The 24,316-nt window shown below is 37.9% G+C and overlaps 1 protein-coding gene across 1 annotated transcript; it reads left to right on the top strand.

The window, feature by feature from the left end:
• Positions 1-491: 491 nt before the first annotated feature.
• On the top strand, positions 492-21,613 carry LOC107583130 (ephrin type-A receptor 3-like; the record flags this gene model as incomplete). Its single annotated transcript, XM_016269244.1, has 3 exons — positions 492-633; positions 13,279-13,343; positions 20,953-21,613. Coding segments are annotated over exons 1-3 (820 nt in total), but the record flags the coding sequence as incomplete, so codon positions are not given.
• Positions 21,614-24,316: the final 2,703 nt, after the last annotated feature.

Below are 24,316 nucleotides of genomic sequence, written 5' to 3'. Positions count from 1 at the left end.
GATATGTGGGGGCGTGTTAGAACAAGCCGTTTTAGGTAGGCGTGGCTGACTCTGAACTTTTATAAAGAATATCTCTTTGGATTTGAGACTTTAGTCTTTGCAACTTTACAGATCTTCTTTATGCACCAAGAGCTTGTAACACTCCAAAGAGAAAGGAAAATTTTAAATCGCATCATATGACCCCTTTAAACCATCAAACAAAGTGTCCCTAAAACTAAAATTACCTCAGAAAATTAGAATTAAGCAGTTTAAAGTCAGTCTAAAATGAAATTTGCCAGCTGCCATCGTCCGCGCTTCCTTCAGTTTCTGTGTGGCGGTTGAGATCTTTATCGAGCTCGCGCCTTTAAAAGCAGCCGCGCGCCTCCCGCAGTCCTCCGTTTCCCTGGCAGACCAGGATGATTGGCACTCCGAGGCTAGTCCAGGACCCTCCCTCTCCTCTCATCTGCTCTGCTCTCCTCTCCTCACTTGAGCTCTGATCGCGAGCCTCAGTAACTTTCTACAGCAAGAGGGATGCAGCGCGCGCTCAGCGCAGCCTGAAAATGGCAACCCTTTGGATTTATCCGTCCCTTCTATTCTTTCTTTTCCCCTCCCTCACACCGAGTCAAGCCTTACGGAATTACCCAGAGAATGAAGGTAAGAGGGCTTTGTGTTTATAAACTAAGAATAGGATTAATTAATGGCTGAGGTTTGCGGGAGACAGTTTCTGAAGTGCGCTCTGGATGCTGTGGTTTCTATAAATCATGCACAAGGTGAATGAAGCAAGCAGGGAAAAATAGCAAGTGCATGTGTTTTTAACTAAGGATTATTAAAATGTTAGGGTGCATCATTGCTTGTCCTGTAGAACTCGCTTTTGAAATGCTCCCTGTGGATTGCAGTTGGACATTTCCAATATTTTTTTTGCACTATACACGTGCCAGTTATTAGGATAATGAACACGCTTGCACACGATCACAAATGTGCAATGTTAAGAATTATTGTAATGCACATCTTTGCTACCACAGCAAAAAATTACGAGTTTGGAGTGTAAAAATCATTTTACGACATTTTTTAAAATAGAAAATAAACTGTGAATACTCATATACTCTAGTCGAAAGTCACAGTACAACAGTAAAGCAATATTTTTGTTTGTTTGTTTATTTATTTACCCCCCCCCCCAAAAAAAAAAGTTAACTGCAATAAATTTAAGAGACTGACTATGTATTAGAAAGTTTACTATTTTATTATTTAATATTATACTAAGTGTTAAAGTTATTTGAAAGCACATACATTTGCTAAGGATTAAAAAGCAAATAAAACAAAATGAAGAGCTTGATGTGAGCAGGTAATATATAGGTGCTCTATGTGACTGTAAATAATGTCTTCTCATCTGGAGGACGCCCGCTGTGCTTGCTCACCGAGGCGTAAGACTGACCAGCGTTTGTTATTTTAAGCCGCAGTGGGAGTGCGGGTGCCATGTTACACTGGAGCAATGCGAGCACAATGACACGGGAGTCATTTGCCACATATGGACCAAAATGTGGAATTCATCTAAGAAGGAATGAATTCAGAGAGGTCAGGGGACAGTGCAGCAGCTGATATAGACAGCAGAGGGCGCCTTGTAGCACACAAATTATTTTGCCAGGGTTTTGTTTTGCGGTGGATCTCACAGTTTCGTGAATTTAGAATATAAAAATTTGGGACAGAACCAAAAAATAGGTTTTTATTTTGACAAGGGTTGGGATTTTGAGCCCCATTCATGGAGATCTTAATACAATTATGCCAAGACATCACCAAGCGTGTTTTCCAGAGTATCAACAAGCACACGACTAGACACTGATTCAAAACAAATTTTTCAATGAAATGAAGAAGAGCTCTGTTTAGTCTCTTGCGGTCTGCCAGCGGAGGGTTCATACCACCTGCTTGAGAAAAGATTAGATTGAGTCTGATCCGGGTTGGTGAGCTTAATTCGGTTTAATGGCTTAAAAAGAACATTTAATCTTTTTGCTGAACCCCTGGAATGGTCATCGATTTTTATGTTTCTTTTTTTCTTCTTTTGCTCCAGATTAGTATTCCACCTTCACCATGGGCTGTTTTCACTGCTCTGATATTCCTCTCTCTCTTTCCTCCCTTCTAGCGACTTTGGGTGACCTGTCCCTGTTGCATGCTTTCATTTACTGGGCAGCAGGATTAGTGGCTCAGCTTCCCCCCAGGGGAAGAGGCTCTGTTTGTGAAGGAGCCTCTGTTCTCTGCCTTTTCTCCAGGTTTAAACAGTCTGGATTAGAGTGCCCTCATGGCCAAATGCCTCAGCTAAAACAAGCAAGAGAGTAGGACACACACACACAATAAAGTATTCATGCTCTTATGATAGCCTATGCTTGATTGGCAAGCTTAATGTAAATCAAGGTATTCTAAAATATTGAATCTATCTATCTATCTATCTATCTATCTATCTATCTATCTATCTATCTATCTATCTATCTATCTATCTATCTATCTATCTATCTATCATTTTCTTAACATTTAGGAGACATAATGAAGTTTCAGTAATGTTTCAGACAAAATAATAATAGAAACAAATGAGACATTGTGTGTGGAGAATACCCCCGATAATTTGATCCTGGATAAAAATTAAATGGGAAATGTTTGGCTTTTGGTCATCATGTACTCTCATGTTGTTCCAAATAGGTCCTTCCATCTGTGGAAAACAAAATAAGAATTATTTTGGAAATCATGTTTTTCCTCTTTTTGTTTCTTTATCAGTGGAATCCAGTGTTCTTTGGGGCCCCATTGACTTTTATTGTTTAAGCTGCTTTTGTCCATACATTCTTCAAAATAGCACCTTTTATGCTCTGCTGTAGAGGTTTGTAACAATGTGAGGGTTTGTCATCATTTACTGCTGACAGAATTTTCTTGATGAACTATCCTTTTAAGATCTCTTCGAAATTCAGCAGTAGTCTTTCTTTTAGGAGAATAACTATAGATATATTTATTGATTACACTTGTTTAACTGTATATTGAGAATGGGAATCATAATATCATTTTATGATTAATCACATCAGTGTAATTGGATTGCTTTTATCACCATCATTATTCTGTTCATGACCTTGAGCTGACGTGGACATTGATTGGCCGCCTCACCGCACTGATTCACCTCTATTACTGGGATTACTGATGGCTTTGCGCTATAGGTTGCACACCGATGTGCAATCATAAAAAAGACCTTAGAGGGCCTCTTAATTTCCCACCATACACACCATTATTACCACACACGAGCAAAGGCTGAGGGAAAATGATTTTCTGGACACACAATGGCTGAAGCTAGGTAATTGATTGCCAATATTATTTGCAATGAAATTAAAATAGGTGAAAGAGGTAGGGGTAGACATATAGCTATTGATTTTAGGACATCATCAGCCTTGAATGGTGCACAATGGCCTACAAACAGTGTGAATAGGCAGACCGGTGTAGTTTCTTTGTGAAAAGGGATCATTTTACTTGATCGGTTATTTGTTTTGGTTGAACTCGGGTCGTTGTTTGGGCTCTATTTGTTGTTTTTGTAAAGAAACCCTTCCTGTGACATGCTGGGCTGGTGACCTGTATTCACTGGGATGCCCTCTGTTCTGCATTGCCCTGTTAGCTATACAACTACTTCTGTCTTCAACAAACGAGAAGCTCTGTCCTCCCTTTTTAACTCTCTCTCGCTCTTTCCTTTCTGTTTCTACAAATTAACGCCTCTGACACTCATGTTCGGCTACCGGTTCTCTCACTGGAAACTCATTAGCAGGCTAGTCAACACAATGGAGCCTGACTCTAAACGTCACGCTGTGCGCTCTGCTCTCCCTGCGGTCTTGCTAGGTCCCAGTCTTGACCTTTTATTTGTTTTAATTGAATTCATCTGTCTGCCTTCGGCCTCAGCTTCTCTCTTTTTTGTGTAGTTTGGAGAGGCGCCTTACCGCAGCGCTAAACAAACAGCAGGGTTTTTCAATTTGCTCGGCTCTGTGTTATTGACCGGGTGAAATCGCTCAGTGTCTGTGTCCCGCATGCTTCGAGTCTCTGTTTTCTGTTTATCGGAGCTGATGGTGGGCTGTTTGTTCAGTTCATCTGCACTGGCTCCTTTTGTGTGGTGGGTCAAACGATGGTTATATTCCCATTTCGATGCAATGCGACCTTACCACTCAATGAGCATCTCTTTTTCAAAAGCTAAAACCAACATCCTGCTCCGGGACGGCCTGTTTCCTGGGTCATTCTGATATCACATGCTGTCTTTGCGACCTGATCCAGTCTTATGCGGTTCTTGAGATGGCACTTTAGATGGTCAACACAGTGATAAAAGAGGTGTAATTTAAGTAATGCACCTCTTAACTGGAAAATAATACAGCCTGGTCATGTTATAAAGATCGGGTAGCATTTTTGGTAGGGAAAATAGTTAAAGTGATACGATAATGCACCACAAAACTATTGGTGGTCACTGTAAGTGCACTGAAAATGGATGGAATGAGGTTTGTGAGTAGATGATTGTGAAAATTAATTCTCGTTTTCCTTTGCAGATTTAGGTTTCTGGTGTCATACGACCCACTTCTACAACCACAATGTGACAGAACTACAGTGACATAGGTCAAGAACTAGTAACAATGTTTTAAAGTGAAGTAATGTTTGTTTGTTTTTCAGCTGAGATTTTTTTATATATATATATATATATATGCAGTATATGTGTGTATATATATATGTATGTGTGTGTGTATGTATGCGAAATATTTATCTGAAATATTTACCTAATATTTACCTCACAGGATTCATCACAAATCAGAAATACTCAGGTTTGTGAATGGAATCAAACCTTTTCCATCTAGCAGCCAGGCGATTATGGGAATTTTTTTGGTCTTTTTGTTCAGTCCATGTAGAGCCTGATGGCCAGTGGGAAACGACAGAGGAAAATGAGAATGAAAGAGATGAAAAGGAGAGGAAAAGAGTGGTCATTGTCTGAGGGCTTCATTCTCCATGCTCTCTCCAGACCGGGCCTGATGTTGGCAGCACAATAGCAGGGCGACCTGGCAGATGATAGGGGGAAAAAAGAGACAGAATGGAGATGTGTTTGTGGGAAGGATTTGTATGCCAATGAGCTTTAGCCTGGACTGACTGAAAGTCTATCTCTTTCTCTCTCTTTTTCTCTCTCAGTCACTCACACTCTATTCTCTTCCAGCTTTCTCTCATTCTTTCCCTCCTGTGGCCAATTTGGTGCCGAGGGACTTGAGGATGCTGTCATTCAAAAATCTTGTCTTCTAAAGCTTTGTGTTCCCATGACTCCAAGCTTTGTCCTCCTGTGTGATTGTCAGAGTGCATGTGTGTGCGTAAGCGGGTGTATTCAGTTTTCCTTCTCTCCTGTCCACAGTTTTGTGTGTGTCTGTGCTTGTCTGGCTTCAGATAAATTCTACAGTACTTTCAGAGGGCTAACAAACACCACTATTTTCAATTTACAATATTTGACAGAGCCAGATTGAGCAAATGCTGTTTAAAATAAGAATATACAGTACAAATCTGTATCTCAGATGTCTAAATTGTGTTGTTGCTGGCAGCTACATTTTCTGAACACAGCTAATATGTAAACAAAAAAAAATTAAATTGCAAATAAAACAGATTATTGGAGTAGGTTTACAAGAAAATACTATTTTAGTCTTTCTACACAAAATTGCATGTTTAATTCAGTGTTACTTACCATGTCTTTGTTAATAATTGTGAAATTTACTAGCAATGTCCAAGTGAAAAGTGTTTCTACATCATTGTTTTTTCAGTAATGTGAACAGTCATGGTTAATATTATTAATTTCATTTCTTTAGCACTTTTTATGATGTACAGTGTTTCAAATGAGCTCCACACACACACACACACACACACACACACACACACACTACAATTCTAAAGTTAAATAAATATATTTAATATCCAAGCATAATATATTCTTTTTAAATATACACATGCGTGTATTTATATATACATAATAAATATGAAGAGTTCATTTGCAAAAACAGATAACTGTTTTATAACATAAAAATTTTCATAAATCATGTTTTTTTGTTGTTGTTTTTTTATCCTGCATTCCAATTAATATCAATCAAACTGCAGTTGGGTTGTTTTGATTAAATAATAATAACAAAAAAATACAGCTAACTTATACAATAAAATGCAATAAAAACATGATAAAACAATAAAAAAACATGATTTATGAAAATGAATAAAAATTTAGTTATCTGTTTTTGCAAATAAACTCTTCAGTACACACACATATTATGTAAACAAAAACCTTTATTTTGGATGCGATTAATCGTTTGATAGCACTAAAAGTTTATTTTATTTAATTTATTTTTAAAAATGTACGGTTTCCACAAAAACATTAAGCAGCAAAACTGTTTAATAAGAAATGAGCATATTAGAATTTGCCCAATATTATTTATTTTAGTGTTAATTTTAAAACACAGATCACACATTTTATATGCTATTAATGTACAGTATTATGAGAAATGAAGTAGAAAATATGGGTACTAAGTGTTAAGTACTTTTAACACAGAAAGCCTTTATATCTTTAAAAACAAACAAACAAATGCTAATACTAATATAGTCACTGAAATATCTGCCATCTGTCTAAAATGGTTTTATATATGTCATTCCAAGCAAGCTGTGAGTTTGGAAGAGGAAGCAGTCTCTTCCATATGCTTTTCTGATGACTTTGGCTCATTATGGATGCAGCCCATGATGCTGGTAGCTGCTCGCAGGTACACTGACTCGGCCCTCAGCAGTGATTATGTGCTCACCAATGTGCCATTGGCTGCCGAGTGACCCAGCGTGGAGAAGGCTGACCGAACCGCACCGACTCCAGCATTCCTTAATGTCTTACTGGAGCGAGATCCACAAATCTTCAATTTCCCCCTTGCTGTACCCCAGTACACCTCCCTGTTACCACGACAACACTCTGGCCCCTGCCACTTAGAGCGGAACGAAAGACCCTAAGCTCCATTGATGGCCTCATTCAGATGGAGAAATGCATCAGAGAGGTTCAGAGGTGTGTGTGTGTTTTTGTGCTTTATCTATTATAAACTGTATGTTTTTAGGCCTAATGTGTTTTACAGGTAGGCTGTTTCAATACACCTTTTTATCTTTATATCGATTCTGCTTTTCAGTAGGCAGTCCATATATTCACACCTGTGACAAAGCGTGTGTTTTTGGCTGCCGCCCTCATTGTGAAGTCGTGCGGCTCTGCCTAAGGTATTGGAAGGGCTGGTGGGGCGTTTGATTGCTGGCAGGTAGATTAAAGCAGCTCTTCCGCCGGGATTAGAAAGCGAATGGGGATGGAAGTGGAGATCACAGCCAGAGGAACACTGAGCTCTCCCCACTCAAAGCATGTGCTTTATCTATTATAAACTGTATGTTTTTAGGCCTAATGTGTTTTACAGGTAGGCTGTTTCAATACACCTTTTTATCTTTATATCGATTCTGCTTTTCAGTAGGCAGTCCATATATTCACACCTGTGACAAAGCGTGTGTTTTTGGCTGCCGCCCTCATTGTGAAGTTGTGCGGCTCTGCCTAAGGTATTGGAAGGGCTGGCGGGGCGTTTGATTGCTGGCAGGTAGATTAAAGCAGCTCTTCCGCCGGGATTAGAAAGCGAATGGGGATGGAAGTGGAGATCACAGCCAGAGGAACACTGAGCTCTCCCCACTCAAAGCATCCGTAATCACCACTGGCCTGGACTCAAGTACTTCAACAGCAGGTTAGAGAGAGAGCATCATGGGGGATCTGGATAAAGAGAGAGAACGAGAATGAAAAAGGGAACAGTTTTGATGTTGGTCTCAATTTCTGGATGTGTGTTGTTATGCTAGTGATCGAGCGAGTGAAATTGGTTTTTCAGTGGCCGATGCCAGAGGACAGCCAGATAATTTTCTTAGAAAGCATGTAGATTAATGAAGAATTCAAAGATTTTGAATAATTTATGTGCAAAAATATAAACATATTTTATTCCTTTGATGGCAAAGCTGAATTGGTAGCACCATTATTCCAGTCTTTGGTGTCACATGATCTATCAGAAATTATTCTTATATGCTGATTTGGTGTTCAAGAAACATTTATTTTATTATTATGCTGAAAACAGCTTCTAAATATTTTATGGCATTTATTTTAGTATTTGTATTTTATTTATAAATTATTTTACTGTTGAGTTCTTGAATGCCTCCGTGCTGGAAAATATATATATATATATATATATATATATAAAAAATATAAATTAATTAATTTTTTTTTTTTTTTACTGAAGTTAAAATTATAATTTTTGAAATATTTTTTTTTCTTAAAAAAACCTTACTGACCTCAAACATTCAGACAGTATATTATTTTACATTTTAATGTGATGTACATAAATGTCCTGAAGTTAAATTCATTCAAATATTAAAAAAAGAAAATGTGCATTAGCAATTCCTTAAATGCGACCTAATCCATTTATGTGATTCAAGCTATTTTAATTACTGCCGGTGTGAACCGCCCATTATCGTCCAATGCTGATCATCTTAGGGTGTGTTTACATTTGTTGTTTGGATCTCTTGATTCTTTTAGTATGGACCAAAAAAGAAAAATTATATATTTAGTCCTGGTTCACTTAGGGTTCACACTGTCATTTTTATCACAAACCTAAAGATACTACACAAAAGCATAAGAATTAGATCACAACCTAATTGGACAGCTTTTGTGACATTTATTCGGGTTCGGGATGGCAGCCTTCACTCTTATTCAAATGAACAACACTAATAGAGCAATCACACCAGAGTCTGTTTTATTCAAACCATGCCTGCCAAGTGTAAACGCAACCTTAAACTGCCCAAATATCTGCCAATTTTTCAGCCTGGCAGCTAAAACTAATTTTATGTATGTCAGACAATAACAAACATTTTCCTCTCCGTATGCTTCCTTTAGAGATTCATTAATGCAAGGAACTAAAAGTGCAACAGATCAATGGATTATGATAAAAGTGTCGTATTTAATGATTTATCACAATAAAATCCTGGTGTGGACTCTAGCTTGTCTCTGGGGCGTCCTGTTCCAGTAGCATGGTCCCACAGTCTCTCTGCTTTTCTTGCCCATGTACAATGCTGCCCGCTGACGATAATCGATACATGAGCATGCCTGTTTGAAACCAAACCCTGTGAAGAAGAGCCCATGCAGTCAGCTCCTGCAGACAACAGAGGCGGTCATGGGAAATGATTCACATGTTTTGCTGAGAGAAAAATTGATCTCTGCAGCAAACATGAATCCTTATATATTCTTACAGTAAATTATCAGACCCATTTTATGTAAGGCGATGGAAATGTGTGATAAGGCAGTGTTTTATTTGTCAGAAGTGTGAGATGAGGCAATATATGAATCCTTCTGTAAAGTGTTTTGCTGGCTTTGATCTGGTATCGAGTCATGGATGGTGTTTTGTGTCTGGTTTTATTGGATGATGAATATGAGCAGGGTTGGGACACAAATGGACAAAAGTCTTTTAGATGTGAGAAAGCAAGTCAAGTTAGAGTTACACTTGCAGATTAATTCACTTCTCCAGGGACAGAGAAATAGAGTGAGATGAGTAAGAAAGAACAGAAGAGACAAAGAGATGAGAAATTAGGATGGCTGGCTGGCTGGCTGTCTCTCTATCTATCTATTAGGGCTGTGTATCACCAGCAAAGTCATGATATGGTACATATCACGATACAGAGGCCACAATACATATCACAATATGGAACTGCACTGAATTTCACCTCAGAAGAATTGAGCAAAACAGCTGTTTATTAAACACTGCATACTATAGTGCCATTTCTAACTATTGGCAGAGCAGGCAGTTGACCTCTGCATTATGAAGGGCATCCATAACTGTACCACAGTACAATATAGGTAATGACATATGTTTCATGTTTACATTGGGCACTCCCCACCAGGTACAATATTCAGATTTTTTTGCATCTTGTTTTTAAGCCCATAAATAATAATGTACTCGTTCTAAAAAAATTATATTGTAATAATAATATAATATACTCATTCTAATATATTTTTAAAAATCATATTTACATTGCTGGTAGGTTATCATTGCACAAATTAACACACTCTACGTTTAAAAAATACAAATAAAAATGAGAAGAGTTCTAAACTAATGCGCTGTCTTCTGTATCTAACGCACACAACACGCTCAGTCACTCACACAGATCACGTTGTGGCCGCACTCGGATATTAGGAACAAACTTTTTAGCGCTGCCCCTCAATTTTATCAACTAAATAGTTTAATCGCTCAAGAGCTACATTATCTTTCTCAACAAGGAGCTGGTAACATCGTTGTTTCTAAAGGAATTAAAGCCACAGCTTCACTGTTAATAGAGAAACGCGGCAAAACGGTGGTAATTCATACATACACAGCCTCTCTCTCTTTCTCTCATAAATGAACACTTGATGAATTACACTTTTCTGACAATAGAATATTGAAGTGGAGATCGCTAAACTGCAAGCTAAAACTAAAACCGGTGTTTTCAGAAAGTAAACGCGTTAATCCACAGTGGAGAGAGAGCGCGCGTGCACATGGTTGCCAGGTTGACAACGATAAGTAGCACATTTAGCAGATATTTCCGTATTACGTCTCTTTATATCAGGAAACCCAGTTGTGTTCCTCTGCGGCCAGATTAAACCTTGTTATAGCCTATGTATTATGCTCTATTCATTCTTTTTTAGAAACCTCGCACTTTTCTGCTCAATTTTAAACATTGTTCTTGTATTCAGATTAAGCGCAGTCCGCTGCTGCACATGTGCCACAATATCGATACAGGGACAGCTGTATCGATACTCGTATCGTCAAATCTCTGACGATACATCATCGCATCGATGTATCGAACAAAGCACTACTATCTATCTATCTATCTAGCAAGCATTCTATCTATCTATCCCGTCCGTCCATCATTTTAGCAAAACTACTAATAATAGACTTTGTAAAGCAAAATGCAAACTCTATTTTTTTTAAAAAGAGTTTATTTAAATTTCATTTTGCATTAATTATACTTCCTTGCATATAATTTGTAAGTGGTTTTCACTTAAAGCCTCTTTAGACACACAGTTATGTTTATGAAGCGTCAGAGAAGAAGTGTGATGTGTGGTGTTTAGTTAAATAAAGTCTGTCTTTTGTTTTTCGCCACCACAGGCTTTATCAGCAGCTATGTCAGTAATTGATATAACAGTCATCCACCTGTGTTATGCGCATTATTACTGGCTTCCTCTTCCCTCTGCCATTTCAGAATTGTTTATCCCGATTTAATGCATCCAAATTAGTGGTTCTCATCCGCAAGGCGGTTGTATTGGGTCCGCTTCCGCCCTCCATTAGACGGTGTGCTATTAAAGACATCAGTAATCACTAGATTTAACCAAACAGAGACCACAGAAATGCTCTTTATCTGTTGTGTGTGGTTTTAAAGAGCGACCTTTCCTCAGCGAAAAGGGTACTTGTTCACTGAGCAAATGGCCTCAGCAAACACTCTGACACACTTTCGCTGCAACTTTATTTATTTACAAATGTCACCGTCACCGGGGCTTAATGTGTTGCATCAGGCATTGAGCTCTTTGGAAAAGCGCTCCTCATCAATCCAGAGGATTTAGATGGGGACAGAAGAGAGGAGGAGGAGGGAAGATGAATCTGGCATCACTGAATCACTCCATATGAACACTTTTTTTGTTTCATTTTGTATTTTATGTACATATAATATTAGGCTATATAGGCAAAAGCATTTCTATTAAATACATTTTATTTAAAAGGCCTCTTCTATGATTGACGAAACACTTTGAATGTGAAATGAGCAATTGACATTCACAGCTCTGTGTCGCTGTAGTTGTTTGCACATTTTATGCAGTGCACAGTATGTGAGGTAGAACAGATCCCTCTCACCACTTAAGGATTACAGTCAGTCTGTGGGAAAATATTTATGATACATGACTCCATTAATCTTACACCAACACGGCACTGTCACTATAAATCAAACACACATCCCACTCCGCTTCATACACAATAGCTAAGGATACTGTGGTCGTTCTTTTGTTCTCTACTTTTTTTTTTTGACAAATCCAGTTAAAACCTTGACTTCCAAGAGGGTGAAAGACAAACAAGGCTATTAAACCACTTAAGATCTGCATGCCAATAAATTGCATGTGTGCAAATATAAAAAAACACGCCGTGCTCAGCATTTCTTTATGCTGATATCCTGAAGTATTGATGAAGTTGTTGTGATTGTCTCTGTGTGTGTGTGTGTGTGTGAGTGAGTGTATATCAGTCAGTCAGGCTGCATTATTTTTTTCTAAAAAGAATAATGTAATGATTGATAATTCTAGTTTTATTTCAATATAATTTTAATTATTAAATTATTATAAAACACTATTTAATAACAGAATTACTTTGTCATGTATTATTCAAATGTATAATATACATATATGACATTTTAATAATTATGTTTTAAATTCTGATTTTGTTCAGTTTATTTCTGTAATGCCACTGTGACAGCTGGTAACACCAAAAACAGTACCACCATATTTATATGGGAATCAAATATATCTAAATCAGTGTTTTGATAATTATGTCTTTTAATTCTGTTCATGAAATGTAGTATTGAAATGTAGAAAATGGTTTGCAACACTTTATCAAATGAGCCGTGTATATGTTTTCCTCAATCAGAGGTGATTAAAAATTAATAGCTGTAGATGTTAAGACATTATTTACCCTGGAATGTAGATCATAACAGAAAACACAGTTTGCAACCTGCTGTGAGATAAAGAGAAAGACTAGTACGAGAAATTAAATAGCCTTTTAAGATGTTTTGTTGACCCATTCGCTTTGGCATACACACGCATACACATATATACTCCAGAAATGAAAATGAAATGAAATGAAAACCATCAATACTGCAATCGAGGGCAAACTTTGTTTTGCCGGTAATGCTGTGTAAGACATGAATGTGTTTTTATTGATATATCTGATTTACAAAACAGTCTTTCTCCCGTAATGGGTTCCCAGCACTGGGTTTCTCCGCTGGATGAAGGAGGGCATTGTGGGAAAGATTTAGACTGTGGGGCTAGACTCTCGTCCCTCCGGCTACAGACCTGATTGTCTGCAACTGCTCTGTGATTTACTTGCCAAATATGCAATCTCATCTAACCGGCTTGTTTTGCTCACAATATGTCACGAGGTTGAGTGAACTTTAACAAATCATTACTTTTTTTCTCTCCCCTGTGTGCTCTTTCTCTTTCTTTCTCTCTAGTTACATTGCTGGACACTATGTCTGCTCTGGGAGACCTTGGCTGGGAGGCCTATCCAGCTGAAGGGGTGAGTAACGCGACCAAATCAAGACACAAACACACAAGCCCCCCAAATGTCTTTAATCAATTCTAACTCTTGCACCCAGCACAAATTATGGTGCGTTTTGTCTGCGCCTGTTTTACACAAAATGATTTGAACCACGCAGGGACAAACTTTTTAAAATTAAAATGAATCTATGCTCCTGGGCTTCGACACACTTTTGAACCCCTCTAGCACGTTTTCTTGCAAACAATCATCTGTAATCACGCTGTCGTGTTTCAGATGTGCTGGAATTACATATGGTTAGACTCGACCTGCGCATGTATATTCATAAGAGTGGATACAGCATTCATCGGGCTCATGGGAATGAAAAAAGGCTGTAAGAACGTTCTCAAGTTCTTATAAATAGGAGCCACTGTTTTGTGTGTGTGTAAATTGTAGGATGTGGTGTCAAGGTCATGTGGAGTCTAGTGAGCTTAGACCTGTTTCCAGCCAAGAGGCGTTCATGTTCGGCTTAACACCAACTTCCCCGGTCGCTTACTTCCAATTTATTTGAGGAAGACGTCAAGATTAAGAGTCTCTAAAGCAGGAACACAATCCCCTGAGCCAGAGAGCAAAAGAAGGAGCCTTTATTTTGAGTAGAGAAGGCCTGTTCTGTCTTTTTTGAGGCGCCCAAAGTGGTCTAAAAATAATTGAGTTTGCAAAAACCATGGTGAGCTTAAAAGAAAATCAATCTTTGGGATTTCACAGCCGCCTTTTAAATGATTTAATAGAGCCGTCAGAAGCTAGATCAGATTGTCTGTGCCCCACACGCGTGTCTACGAGATGTGTCGTGTAGCAGCTAAATCTGGAGATGAGCGGAATTTACAAATGATTTTTTGCTGAAAATAGTACCACAGACATGAAGTCTGTACCCCTTCTCAAAACGAGAAACATTAGACTTGCATAACAGAGTATTGCATTGCTTAACAGGCTGATACATTGTCAATAACTCAAGCCCGCTGCCTCACCCTAGGAGAGCATGTGAATATTGAATGACATTTAACCCTTGTGCGTCAATTAAAAAAAAGTTACACATAGGTCCATAGTGGACAAAAATGTCCATGTCAAAAAACTGTCATAAAAATTTGAAGCTAGGGAGCACAGAGTTAAGTTTGGTCTCATTTTAAAGAAGACCCATGGCAGATTATTGTTGAAGTAAAAAACAGGTTAAAAAGTGAAACCAAAAAAAAAGTTATAGATGTTTAGGTTTATGAAAATGATTTATGAACGATGTTTTATATAAAATATATATTTTATGAAACATGTTGAACTTTATACCTGCTAGAAAATCAAAGCCATAAATCTAAACAAGTTGTATTCCAAATTTGAGGTTGATATCTCAAAAAATGAGCTTTCAGTAAGATTTTGTTTGGGCGCAGTACCAAATTTTCCCCATTAGATGCCAGCAAAACTCTGCTGGTGCACACAGTGGTTGGATTTGTGATTTGCAGTAGAGTTTTTCTCTCTCAAATATTACAAGAACACACATGCACACACACATTTTTTTTTTTATGACACACATACAAACCAGACTCTGACATCCATACCAACACACCCACACAATTATAGCTGCATTATTTATCCAATTGGCTCTATAATATGCAGAAGCAGAAAACAGAAATAGAGTATTTTCTTTATAGGTCAAACCTGGAAAAATGGCACCATCTGGTAAATAATAGTAAAAAATAAAATTTTAAAGCCTTGCCAATAGAATGAAAGTCTATCAACAAAAATGGCATCATTTTACAGTTAAATGGCACTGCGTTTAAAAATAGCAGTTTTAATGGGTTTCAATGGGGACATTTTTGTCCTTAAGATCCTGAGAGGAAAATTTGTTTGTACCTAGTGCAAAACAGATTTATTAAAGGAAATGAAAGTGAAATAGTAAAATTCTAATAAAAATACACACCTGTGCCAAAATGTATACAGTTGGCAATAACACAGGCAAAATGATCAAAAAATCTAAACTTAAAAGGACAAAAATGTCCAAAAGGTCACACAAGGGTTAAAAGTAAAGTTGTGGAGACAATGCAAACGCTATAGAGCAAGATCCTCAAAAACAGATACATCCTATAAGCCAAACTTAGGAGTTATGAGATTTGTCATGTTTAATAGTCACAGTATTCTTTGCAGGTCTCTTACATTTATATAGAGGAGATTAGCTTTTGTAAATGGCTTGGTGTGTTTGGATTGTTGTAGTGGGATTGAGCGCTGCTGTAGTGTGAGAGAACCCATCACCAGCTTCTCAGCAGATGACTGTAGCGTCTACAGAAGGCTGTTTCTACGACTGCATTTCAATTTACATACTATCTGTCCTGCGTAGTACGCAGCATAGGAATTTGTGTTTCAGGGATGCATATCGGGATCATATCACTTAGTGACCAATATTAGTGTTTTCATTAATTGTGAATGCTTGTTACTGCCTTTTTTACATTGTAGATTACTATTACTTCCATCTAACACTATACGCTCTAAGAAATGCTGGGTTAAAAACAACCCAACTCTGGTTATTTGGCAACCCAGCGCTGGGTAAATATTGGACAGAACTTTTTAAAAAAGGTTATTTTAACCCAGCTGGTTGGGTTAAACGCTTTTGCCCACCAAGCTGGTCATCTATTGTTTAAAAATGATTATATTGCTGGCTTAAAATGGGCAGGAAATTAAAAATCACACACAAAAATACTATAGGCAACAGCAATAATCAAAAGATGAACATTTATTATTAAGCAAAAACACCCATGGACAAAATACAAGACAAATTGAATTTATTTGGGTGAATACAGCATAGTTTACAATATTACATACATTTAAATTCGTTTAACAAGCATTTTAGAAATAAAAAGGCACATTTAAAAGTATCATTTTAGTTTAAGTGTATTCAACCGTTCTCTGTAATCTGTTTTTACCGAAATAGTGCTAATTCTCGTGCTGGTGTGTCACAGAAATCTGAGCCGGTGAAGCGAACTTTAGGCCGTGGCCTCACGTTTCACTCGTAGCTGAGAGATGGTGTGACTGACTCCAAAACCTGCTCAAAAACAAACAGTACTGAAATTAGAGAACATATTTTAACATCAAATTAAATTACACTCAGTATTAAAACGAATAAAATCCATTTATGTTATGAAAGGCAAAGGCGTTTCCACAGCGAATTCCAGAGGCATCTCGTCCTTATGTTGATAATGTATTTTTTTTACTTTACATTACAGGGTTATGATGGCATCTAAAGCATAAAATTACTGATTTCAATATTTTTATTATTATTTTTTTTTTTTATAGAATGCTAATTTTTTGTAGGCCAATCCGGTTGACAAGCCATTGCAAATTTGCCATTAGATTTGGGATTATTACCGACATTAAGCTCTGTGATTAACACAAGTTCATGATTTTTGCATATTTTGTTTATCAGTATAATCAAAAATGAAAACAACTTTAATTTTGAAGCCTAATTACAATCACCAGAAGTAAAAAGCTAAAGTTAGGCTATAAATGAAATACCCTACATCACCACTACTTTTCCCAACAACTCATTCTTTGTTTACTGTCTACAAGTTGAAATGTTTTGGTTAGGAAAGTTTGCAAGAGTGTGAGTATAAACAGACTATGAAAGAGTACTAGTGCCTAAAAGAGTTTTCCTGTTTGGCGTGATGATGTTTAACATCCTCGACCTCTATTAGTCCCATTTAGCCACTTGTTATCAAACATCTTTTTTTAAGTGCTTAAAAAGAATCACTTGTCCAGTATAACTGATGTATTTAATGTAAAATAAACCACGAAAATACCTTGAACTTGTGGGGAGATGTTGTAGATGTCCCAACGCTGTCTTATTCAAACGTGTGTAGTAGCTTTTAAATAGATAGTATTCATTTCTACAACAAACCACTAATCAAATTTAGCCATAAATGATCAGTTTAACAATCTAAACTAAGAGACTTTAGTTACTGGATTGGGTGACTCCCACATACTGTGAGAGTCGCTTCCAATTGGCCTGTATCAATGATGTCTGTTAAACTCTTCAGAGAACATTCCTGCCTGTCCTCGTGCGGTGTTTACCTTAGATTCAGTGACAGTAGGAGTCTCTTTTGCTGTTTTGCTGGTATGGCAGTTATTTAATGGGAGTGAACTGTAAGGCTAAATCAGGTCTCACAGCTGCAGCCTGCATTTCATACTTAAGGATTATCGTGGCGACCCGTGACCCACTGAACCCGCCGACGGTGCGCCGTTGTGGAGCGGCTCACAGGAAAGCCGACATGTTCCCAAAGCGGCCACTTCACCTCCGCTGGATATTTACCTTACTGACTCAATCGACTGCCACTTGACCTTTGCAGGTCAAGACTAATGCAGCTTTCCCTGTCCCAGATGTGGAAGGTTTGCTTTGGATCGGCTATCAAATGGCCATAGTCATTTAGGGTATGTGTGTGTGTCTGTTACTAAAATAGAAGGGAGTAACTCACCTAGAGTGATAGAAAACAGGTAACCCTAATAACATGTCCTCCAAAAGAGGCCTTCTGCCCAAAAAACAGACATTCTTTTATGGATTTAAAGTCAATTGCACTTAAGTATCTTAAACTACCAGATGATTGTGGGCCTGCAATTAAGTTAAGCCAATGAAGGGCTAAGCAGACCCCCTGATCTGACATAGTTGCTTGGCTTCAAAGCGGTCAAACCTTGTGAAGGGTGACGGGGGAATGGAGTTAAGGTATTTCAGATGAGACTCTAGGGGAAGCGGACAGCTGGAGACGCTAATTAACAAGACGCCCACGTCACACTTATGACCACTATGTTGATTGAGAGTGGCTAAGCTTTACCTCCTGTCCAAATAACCTGTTTTCCACTTAACAATTGTGAGTGTGTGTGGAACTAGCTGCATGTAGGAGGATTTATGAACGCTTTTGCTAAAAGGTTTGCTAGTTTCGTTCACGAATATATCAACTGCACATGGCCAATTTCCTTTCAGATGGCTGTGCCCTATCGTGGCATACTAAAATGCGTAACTAAATTGTATATGCGCGTCTGGAGATCTGGAGTGTGTAACACAACCCTCTAGACTTTTGCATAACCACCCATCTGTGGTAAAATACTTCATGAATTCAGACAATGCGTTTCCAAAGAAACTTTCCGTAGCGGTTGGGTTCAGACCGAGTTTTGAAAATAAATAAACAGAAATGCATAAACCTGCCTTTATCCCTGTATAAATATTCCTTCAAAAGTCATAATTATTGCACTTGAAGGGAAAGAACGTACCCAAGACGTTCAGTGACTGTGTCGCTTTGATCTGTAATGTTGTCCGCCCATTCCCACCAGTCAGCATATGGCTCAGTTTAAAGCCAGACTGCACTAGCAATTGACCCTCGTGCCTCGATCACTTTTTTAAAGCTATAAGCTAATGGCAACGTGTCATAAACGCTCTCTTTGTTGCTATGACATCATGGCTAGAAAGTGATGTGCACTCCAGACTCTGCTGACGCATGGAATAAAATACTTAAAATCCTTGATTGCGCTGATGTGGAAAATGGCTCTTTTGGAGACATTCTGATGTACTCCGTCTCCTTGACCATTTGCTTAAATGTGCACCCATATTCAGCTGCCAGTCAGTTTAAGGGTTGTTAAAGGATTAGTTCACCCAAAAATGAAAATGCTATCATCATTTACTTACCCTTGTTTCGTTCCAAACCCGTTTGACTTTGCTTTTTCCTTGGAACACAAAAGGATATATTTCATGTACTGGTAGCTCTTTGCCATTCAATTATGAATATTGAGGACTAGAGCTGTAAAGCTTCATAAAGATAACAAAAGTACCATAATCATAAAAAGTTTAAAGGATTTGCATGCTGTTTTTTAAGTGTCACCCTTTTTGTATGATGAACAGACTGAAAGTCGATCTGTTAACTGTGGTATCTGAATCATTATGTCATTGGGTTTGATTCATGAAAAAAAATCATTCAGATTGATTATATCAACCTATTTGTTGAAAAGATTTGAATCAAAAGAAACATTTGTAGATGATCCTGACACAGATACTAGCTGTTTCCCATAGAAAAGCATTGCATGGCTTCAGGAAAAAAAATTGCACTAGTCAGTACTGATCACTTTTATGGCGTTTTTACACCCTTTTTTGGGGGTTTGAAAGCTCCAGTCTGCATTTACTGTATTTGGAAAAGAGTGGTTAGTTCTCATTTTGTTCCACTGAAGAAGAAGAAAAAAGTCATACAGGTTTGGAACAGCATGAGGTTACGTAAAAGATGACAGACTTTTTATTTTTATGCGAACTAGTCCTTCAAAAGAACATAGTGCTCTTTAAAAGAACCAGCTTTAACTTTCCGTCTTCTTGCAGTCACAGTGGGTTGCTCCCATCATGCACTGTTCAAGAAATCTTGAGCAGAAATGATGAGGAATGTCTTCAAGTGGGAACTCAAGTGGTCAAGCAACAATTTCTGAATTCTTAGTATTTGAAGTCTTGTATGTTACTCGCTGATTGATCAGAAGCTGGAATGAATCCTTAAAATCACTTAGAACTGAGCCGGTGGTCCTTCAGCTCATTTCTGCTGCAAATTATACAGAGAAGGAATAGAATTTATTGAAGCAAATCAGAATCTTTTTTGAGAAGCAGCCGTTCAAGAAATTGCCCACCCCTCTAAGACTCCCTGGATGGTTTGTTTTCTCTCCCTTTAAGGAGTGAAATGTTACTTATGCATGAAGTGTTCCAAATGAAGGAACCTTAGACAAGTGGAAGCAGATGGCAAGAGATGATGGGAGACGAGTCCCTTAAACATACTCTATCTACTGCTTCCTATACTGGAGATATACACACATGCACCTAACTAGCTGAGGCACACTGTGTCCCATAAATGAAATAAAAAAATAATATAGAAATGCATGATGAAATAGAAATAATATATAAGAAATATTTACATAATATGCATGCAAAATTGATTTTTATTTTTTTATGTACTTAAGAGTCTCTTATGCTCACCAAGGTTGCATTTATTTGATCAAACATATAGTAAAAAAGACAATATTGTGAAATATTATAACAGTTTATAATAACTTGTTTTATATTTTAAAACATTTTAAATGTAATTTGTTCCTTTTGAAAGCAAAGCCACATATTCAGCATTCAATACTCAAATCTTTAGTGTCTCATGATCCTTCAGAAATGATTCTGATATGCTGATTTTTAGCTCAGGAAACTTTTCATACTATTATCAGCGTTAAAAACAGTTGTGCTGCATAATATTTTTGTGGAATATTGAGCATCCGTGATGCATTCTTTCAGGATTCTTTGATAACTAGAACTTTGATAAAGTTCAAAAGGACATAATTTATTTGAAATGGACATCCTGTCTATCATTATAAAGTTTTTACTGTCTCTTTTGATGAATTTAATGCATCCTTGCTGAAAAAAGGATTAATTTTAATGTGTATTTAAATGCTTTATGTGTATATATAATACACTCACCAAAGTTTCTAAAAGATAAAATACGTTTATTCCACTAAATAAACTTGAGACAGAAATGCGACTTTTTCAAAATTTTTCTAAATTGTGAAAAACGTTAGCACATTTTTGCAACCATAACAGTTGTTCTGTCTTTTGCAGTGGGAGGAAATCAGTGTGATGGATGAGAGGAACACCCCCATGCGCTCCTACCAGGTGTGTAATGTGATGGAGGCTAATCAGAACAACTGGCTACGCACACGCCACATCCCACGAGATGGAGCGCAGCGCGTCTACATCGAGATTAAGTTCACCCTGCGTGACTGCAACAGTCTGCCTGGAGTCCCTGGCACCTGCAAAGAAACTTTCAATATGTACTACTATGAGTCCAACAACCCCAACCTGTGGTTTATCAAAGAGAGCCAGTACATAAAGATCGACACTATTGCGGCCGATGAGAGCTTCACGCAGACCGACGTGGGTGATCGCGTTATGAAACTAAACACAGAAGTGAGGGACATCAGTAACTTGAGCAAGAAGGGTTTCTACTTGGCTTTCCAAGATGTTGGAGCCTGCATCGCTTTGGTGTCCCTGAGGGTCTTCTATAAGAAGTGTCCTCTTGCCGTTCTGAACTTGGCCCAGTTTCCCGACACGGTGACTGGGGGAGATTCGGCTTTGGTGGAGGTTAGGGGATCTTGTGTGAATGACTCGGAGGAGTTTGAGGCGCCGAGGATGTACTGCAGTGGAGATGGTGGATGGCTGGTGCCCATTGGACGCTGTGTCTGCAAACCAGGCTTTGAGGAAAACAAGGACTACTGTCAGCGTGAGTTTTCTATGCAGCATTTTTTACTCCTGTATTGGCAACTTTTGATATACAGTAGACCTTAAAAGTATAGTTACACTTTAAAATGTAGGGATTCACATGCTATTTTTATTGACTGATATTGATGACTGATATAAATATTTTGGTCGATATTGGATATTTAATTGTGCATGCTCTTTTCCCCTCTTTTTACATTAAGATTACATAATCTAATGCTCACATAAAGTTAATATTTAAAAACACTAATAATAATACTGTTGAATGTGATATCCATTACGCATATCCATATCCATATCCAGTACGCATATCCATTTTTCATACTGTAAATTTTAATGTTGTGATGCTTAAATTCATTTGTAGCATCAAATATTTTACAATTAAAGATTTTTTATTTAGACAAAATAGAATAGATTTTTAATAGCTGCCATTTATCTGTTATCAGCCATAATAAAATTCATTTCAGCTTATTGGAAGGTACTGGGCAGTATTTTAATATCAGTGCATCCCCATTTATATTTTTAAATGTCATTGCATTACATAGAACTATCAAATATCAATATCATTTGCATCTGCATCAGAACTGTTTTTTTTTTCTTCTTTTGCAAATACCTTGAATAAATGTTTTTGAATACCTTATATATACAGTATATATATATATATATATATATATATATATATATATCATCAGGTGCGTTGTTTCTTTAAAATTAATGCTATTTGGATTGATATTTTGTTACATAATGCAATGATATTCATGTGTTTTAACTGTGGCAAAAGTGTCCAAATACTTTTGGGGTCACTATATAACAAAAAACATGTTTTTCTGACTTAACTGGGCAATTTATTGGGTAATATATGACACATTTTGTAGTGATGAAATGTATCCACAGTCAGTTTTTTTTGCAGTTGCGGTCCCTTTGTTTGCTTCTGAAGTAAGCGTGTATGTGTGTGTTTGTGAGTGAATGCAAATAAGTTTGCAATGAAAGTAGCTGAGGGCTTCAGTGACTCATTCAGATTCACTCTGTGCCTCGTTTCCCTGTGTCGGGGAAGGTAGTTGTGCTCCAGGATACAAATTATTGAGACATAGCATTCCAAAGACTATCTGTTCTGTTTACTTGCTCTGCAAATCCATAGGCCTCCAGCAGGCAGACTAACTTTTATTCAAGAGTGTGTGCGTTCATTGGATGAGTTTGTAAAAGTTTACTCCAAAGAAGTCTAAGCCAGCTGTTGAATTTTTTGCATCATTTGAAGCTAGTGTAATAGTACCTCAAACCCCAGATCTTATCGATTCGTTAGGTTGATTCGTATTGAAGCAATAAAGTATAAGATAAAATGCAGCTAAAAAGTGTTGTTTATATTCAACTTTTTAAAATATTTCTACAAAATACATGAAAATTAATAAATTTTATTAAGCAAATCCATTATTTAAAAAATTGTTCTAGAACTATAGTCCCTGACATGTAAGCTAATGTTAAAGGGGGTCATATGATGCGATTTCAAGTTTCCCTTTCTCTTTGGAGTGTTACAAGCTGATTGTGCATAGATACGATCCCTGAAGTTGCAAAGACTAAAGTCTCAAAACCAAAGAGATATTCTTTATCAAAGTTAAGACTCTGCCACACCCCCCTAAAACGGCTCGTTCTAACACGCCCCCACATATCTACCTCACTATGTGGCAATATTAGCATAATGCCACCCAAAATGTTCACGCAAAGAAAGAAGGCGTGGTTTCAGTAACCGCAGTTAGTGTTGAAGCAGCCATGTCAGGGAGACGCTGTGTGTTTCTAGGCGAAAGCAAAGCACTTTATTTGGCCTTCCGAAAGTAGATGCATTTAGGAATTACTAAGGTTACTTCCAACAGAACAGCAATGCATTTTATGGATGACCGTTTCGTGAACCTAGGAGAGGAGGTAATTCTGACTTTGCTATGACAATCTGGCACTTCTGAATCAGCTACTATTTTGTTATTAGTTTAACTATTTGCTATTGACTGTTAAAATGTGAAGTTTTGCGCATTGTGCGTGTGTGTGTGTGTGTGCGCACGCGAGCACGAGCGAGAGAGAGAGAGAGAGAGGGAGAGAGAGAGAGAGCGGTGTGTGTGTGTGTGTGTGTGTGCGTACGCGAGCGAGAGAGAGAGACGAGTGCTTGCGGTGTTCGGCCAATCACAATGCACTGGGTCAGCTGGCCAATCAGAGCAGACTGCGCTTGTCAGAAGGAGGGACTTTGTAGAAAATGAAGCGTTTGAGAGAGGCGGGGCATAGAGGACTTACAATAATGTACAGTATTTGAAAAATAATTTCCACAGTGGGCGTCAGGACGCAAGATTCCATCGTTTCACCATGTGTAGTGTGTCATAGTGGAGGACAACCGATTCCACGTCTGCGATACTTCACGACATCATGACAGAAAGACTAGCATGTTAAAATTTTTTCCCGTCGTCCACGACGAGTTAGTCGAATAGAGTTAGACCAATAGCAGCACAGATGCTCTTTCATACACCGGTTTCAAACATGGCAAAATGAAAGAGAGATGATGGTGCTGCTAGGAGGAATTATGAGATGGAGGAAAGGTTCGTGGAGCTGTGGCAACAGTACTCCTGCCTGTATGATGTGTCATCGAGGGACTACCACGACAGAACAAAGAAAGAAAAATGCTGGCGAACTATAGCGGAAGCACTTCAGCAATGTTTACACTCTTGTTTTC

Source organism: Sinocyclocheilus grahami, unplaced genomic scaffold (assembly GCF_001515645.1).
Source record: "Sinocyclocheilus grahami isolate Dianchi unplaced genomic scaffold, SAMN03320097.WGS_v1.1 scaffold50.1, whole genome shotgun sequence".
In the NCBI taxonomy this organism is placed as follows: Eukaryota; Metazoa; Chordata; class Actinopteri; order Cypriniformes; family Cyprinidae; genus Sinocyclocheilus; species Sinocyclocheilus grahami.
This window is presented reverse-complemented; position numbering and strand designations above follow the sequence as displayed.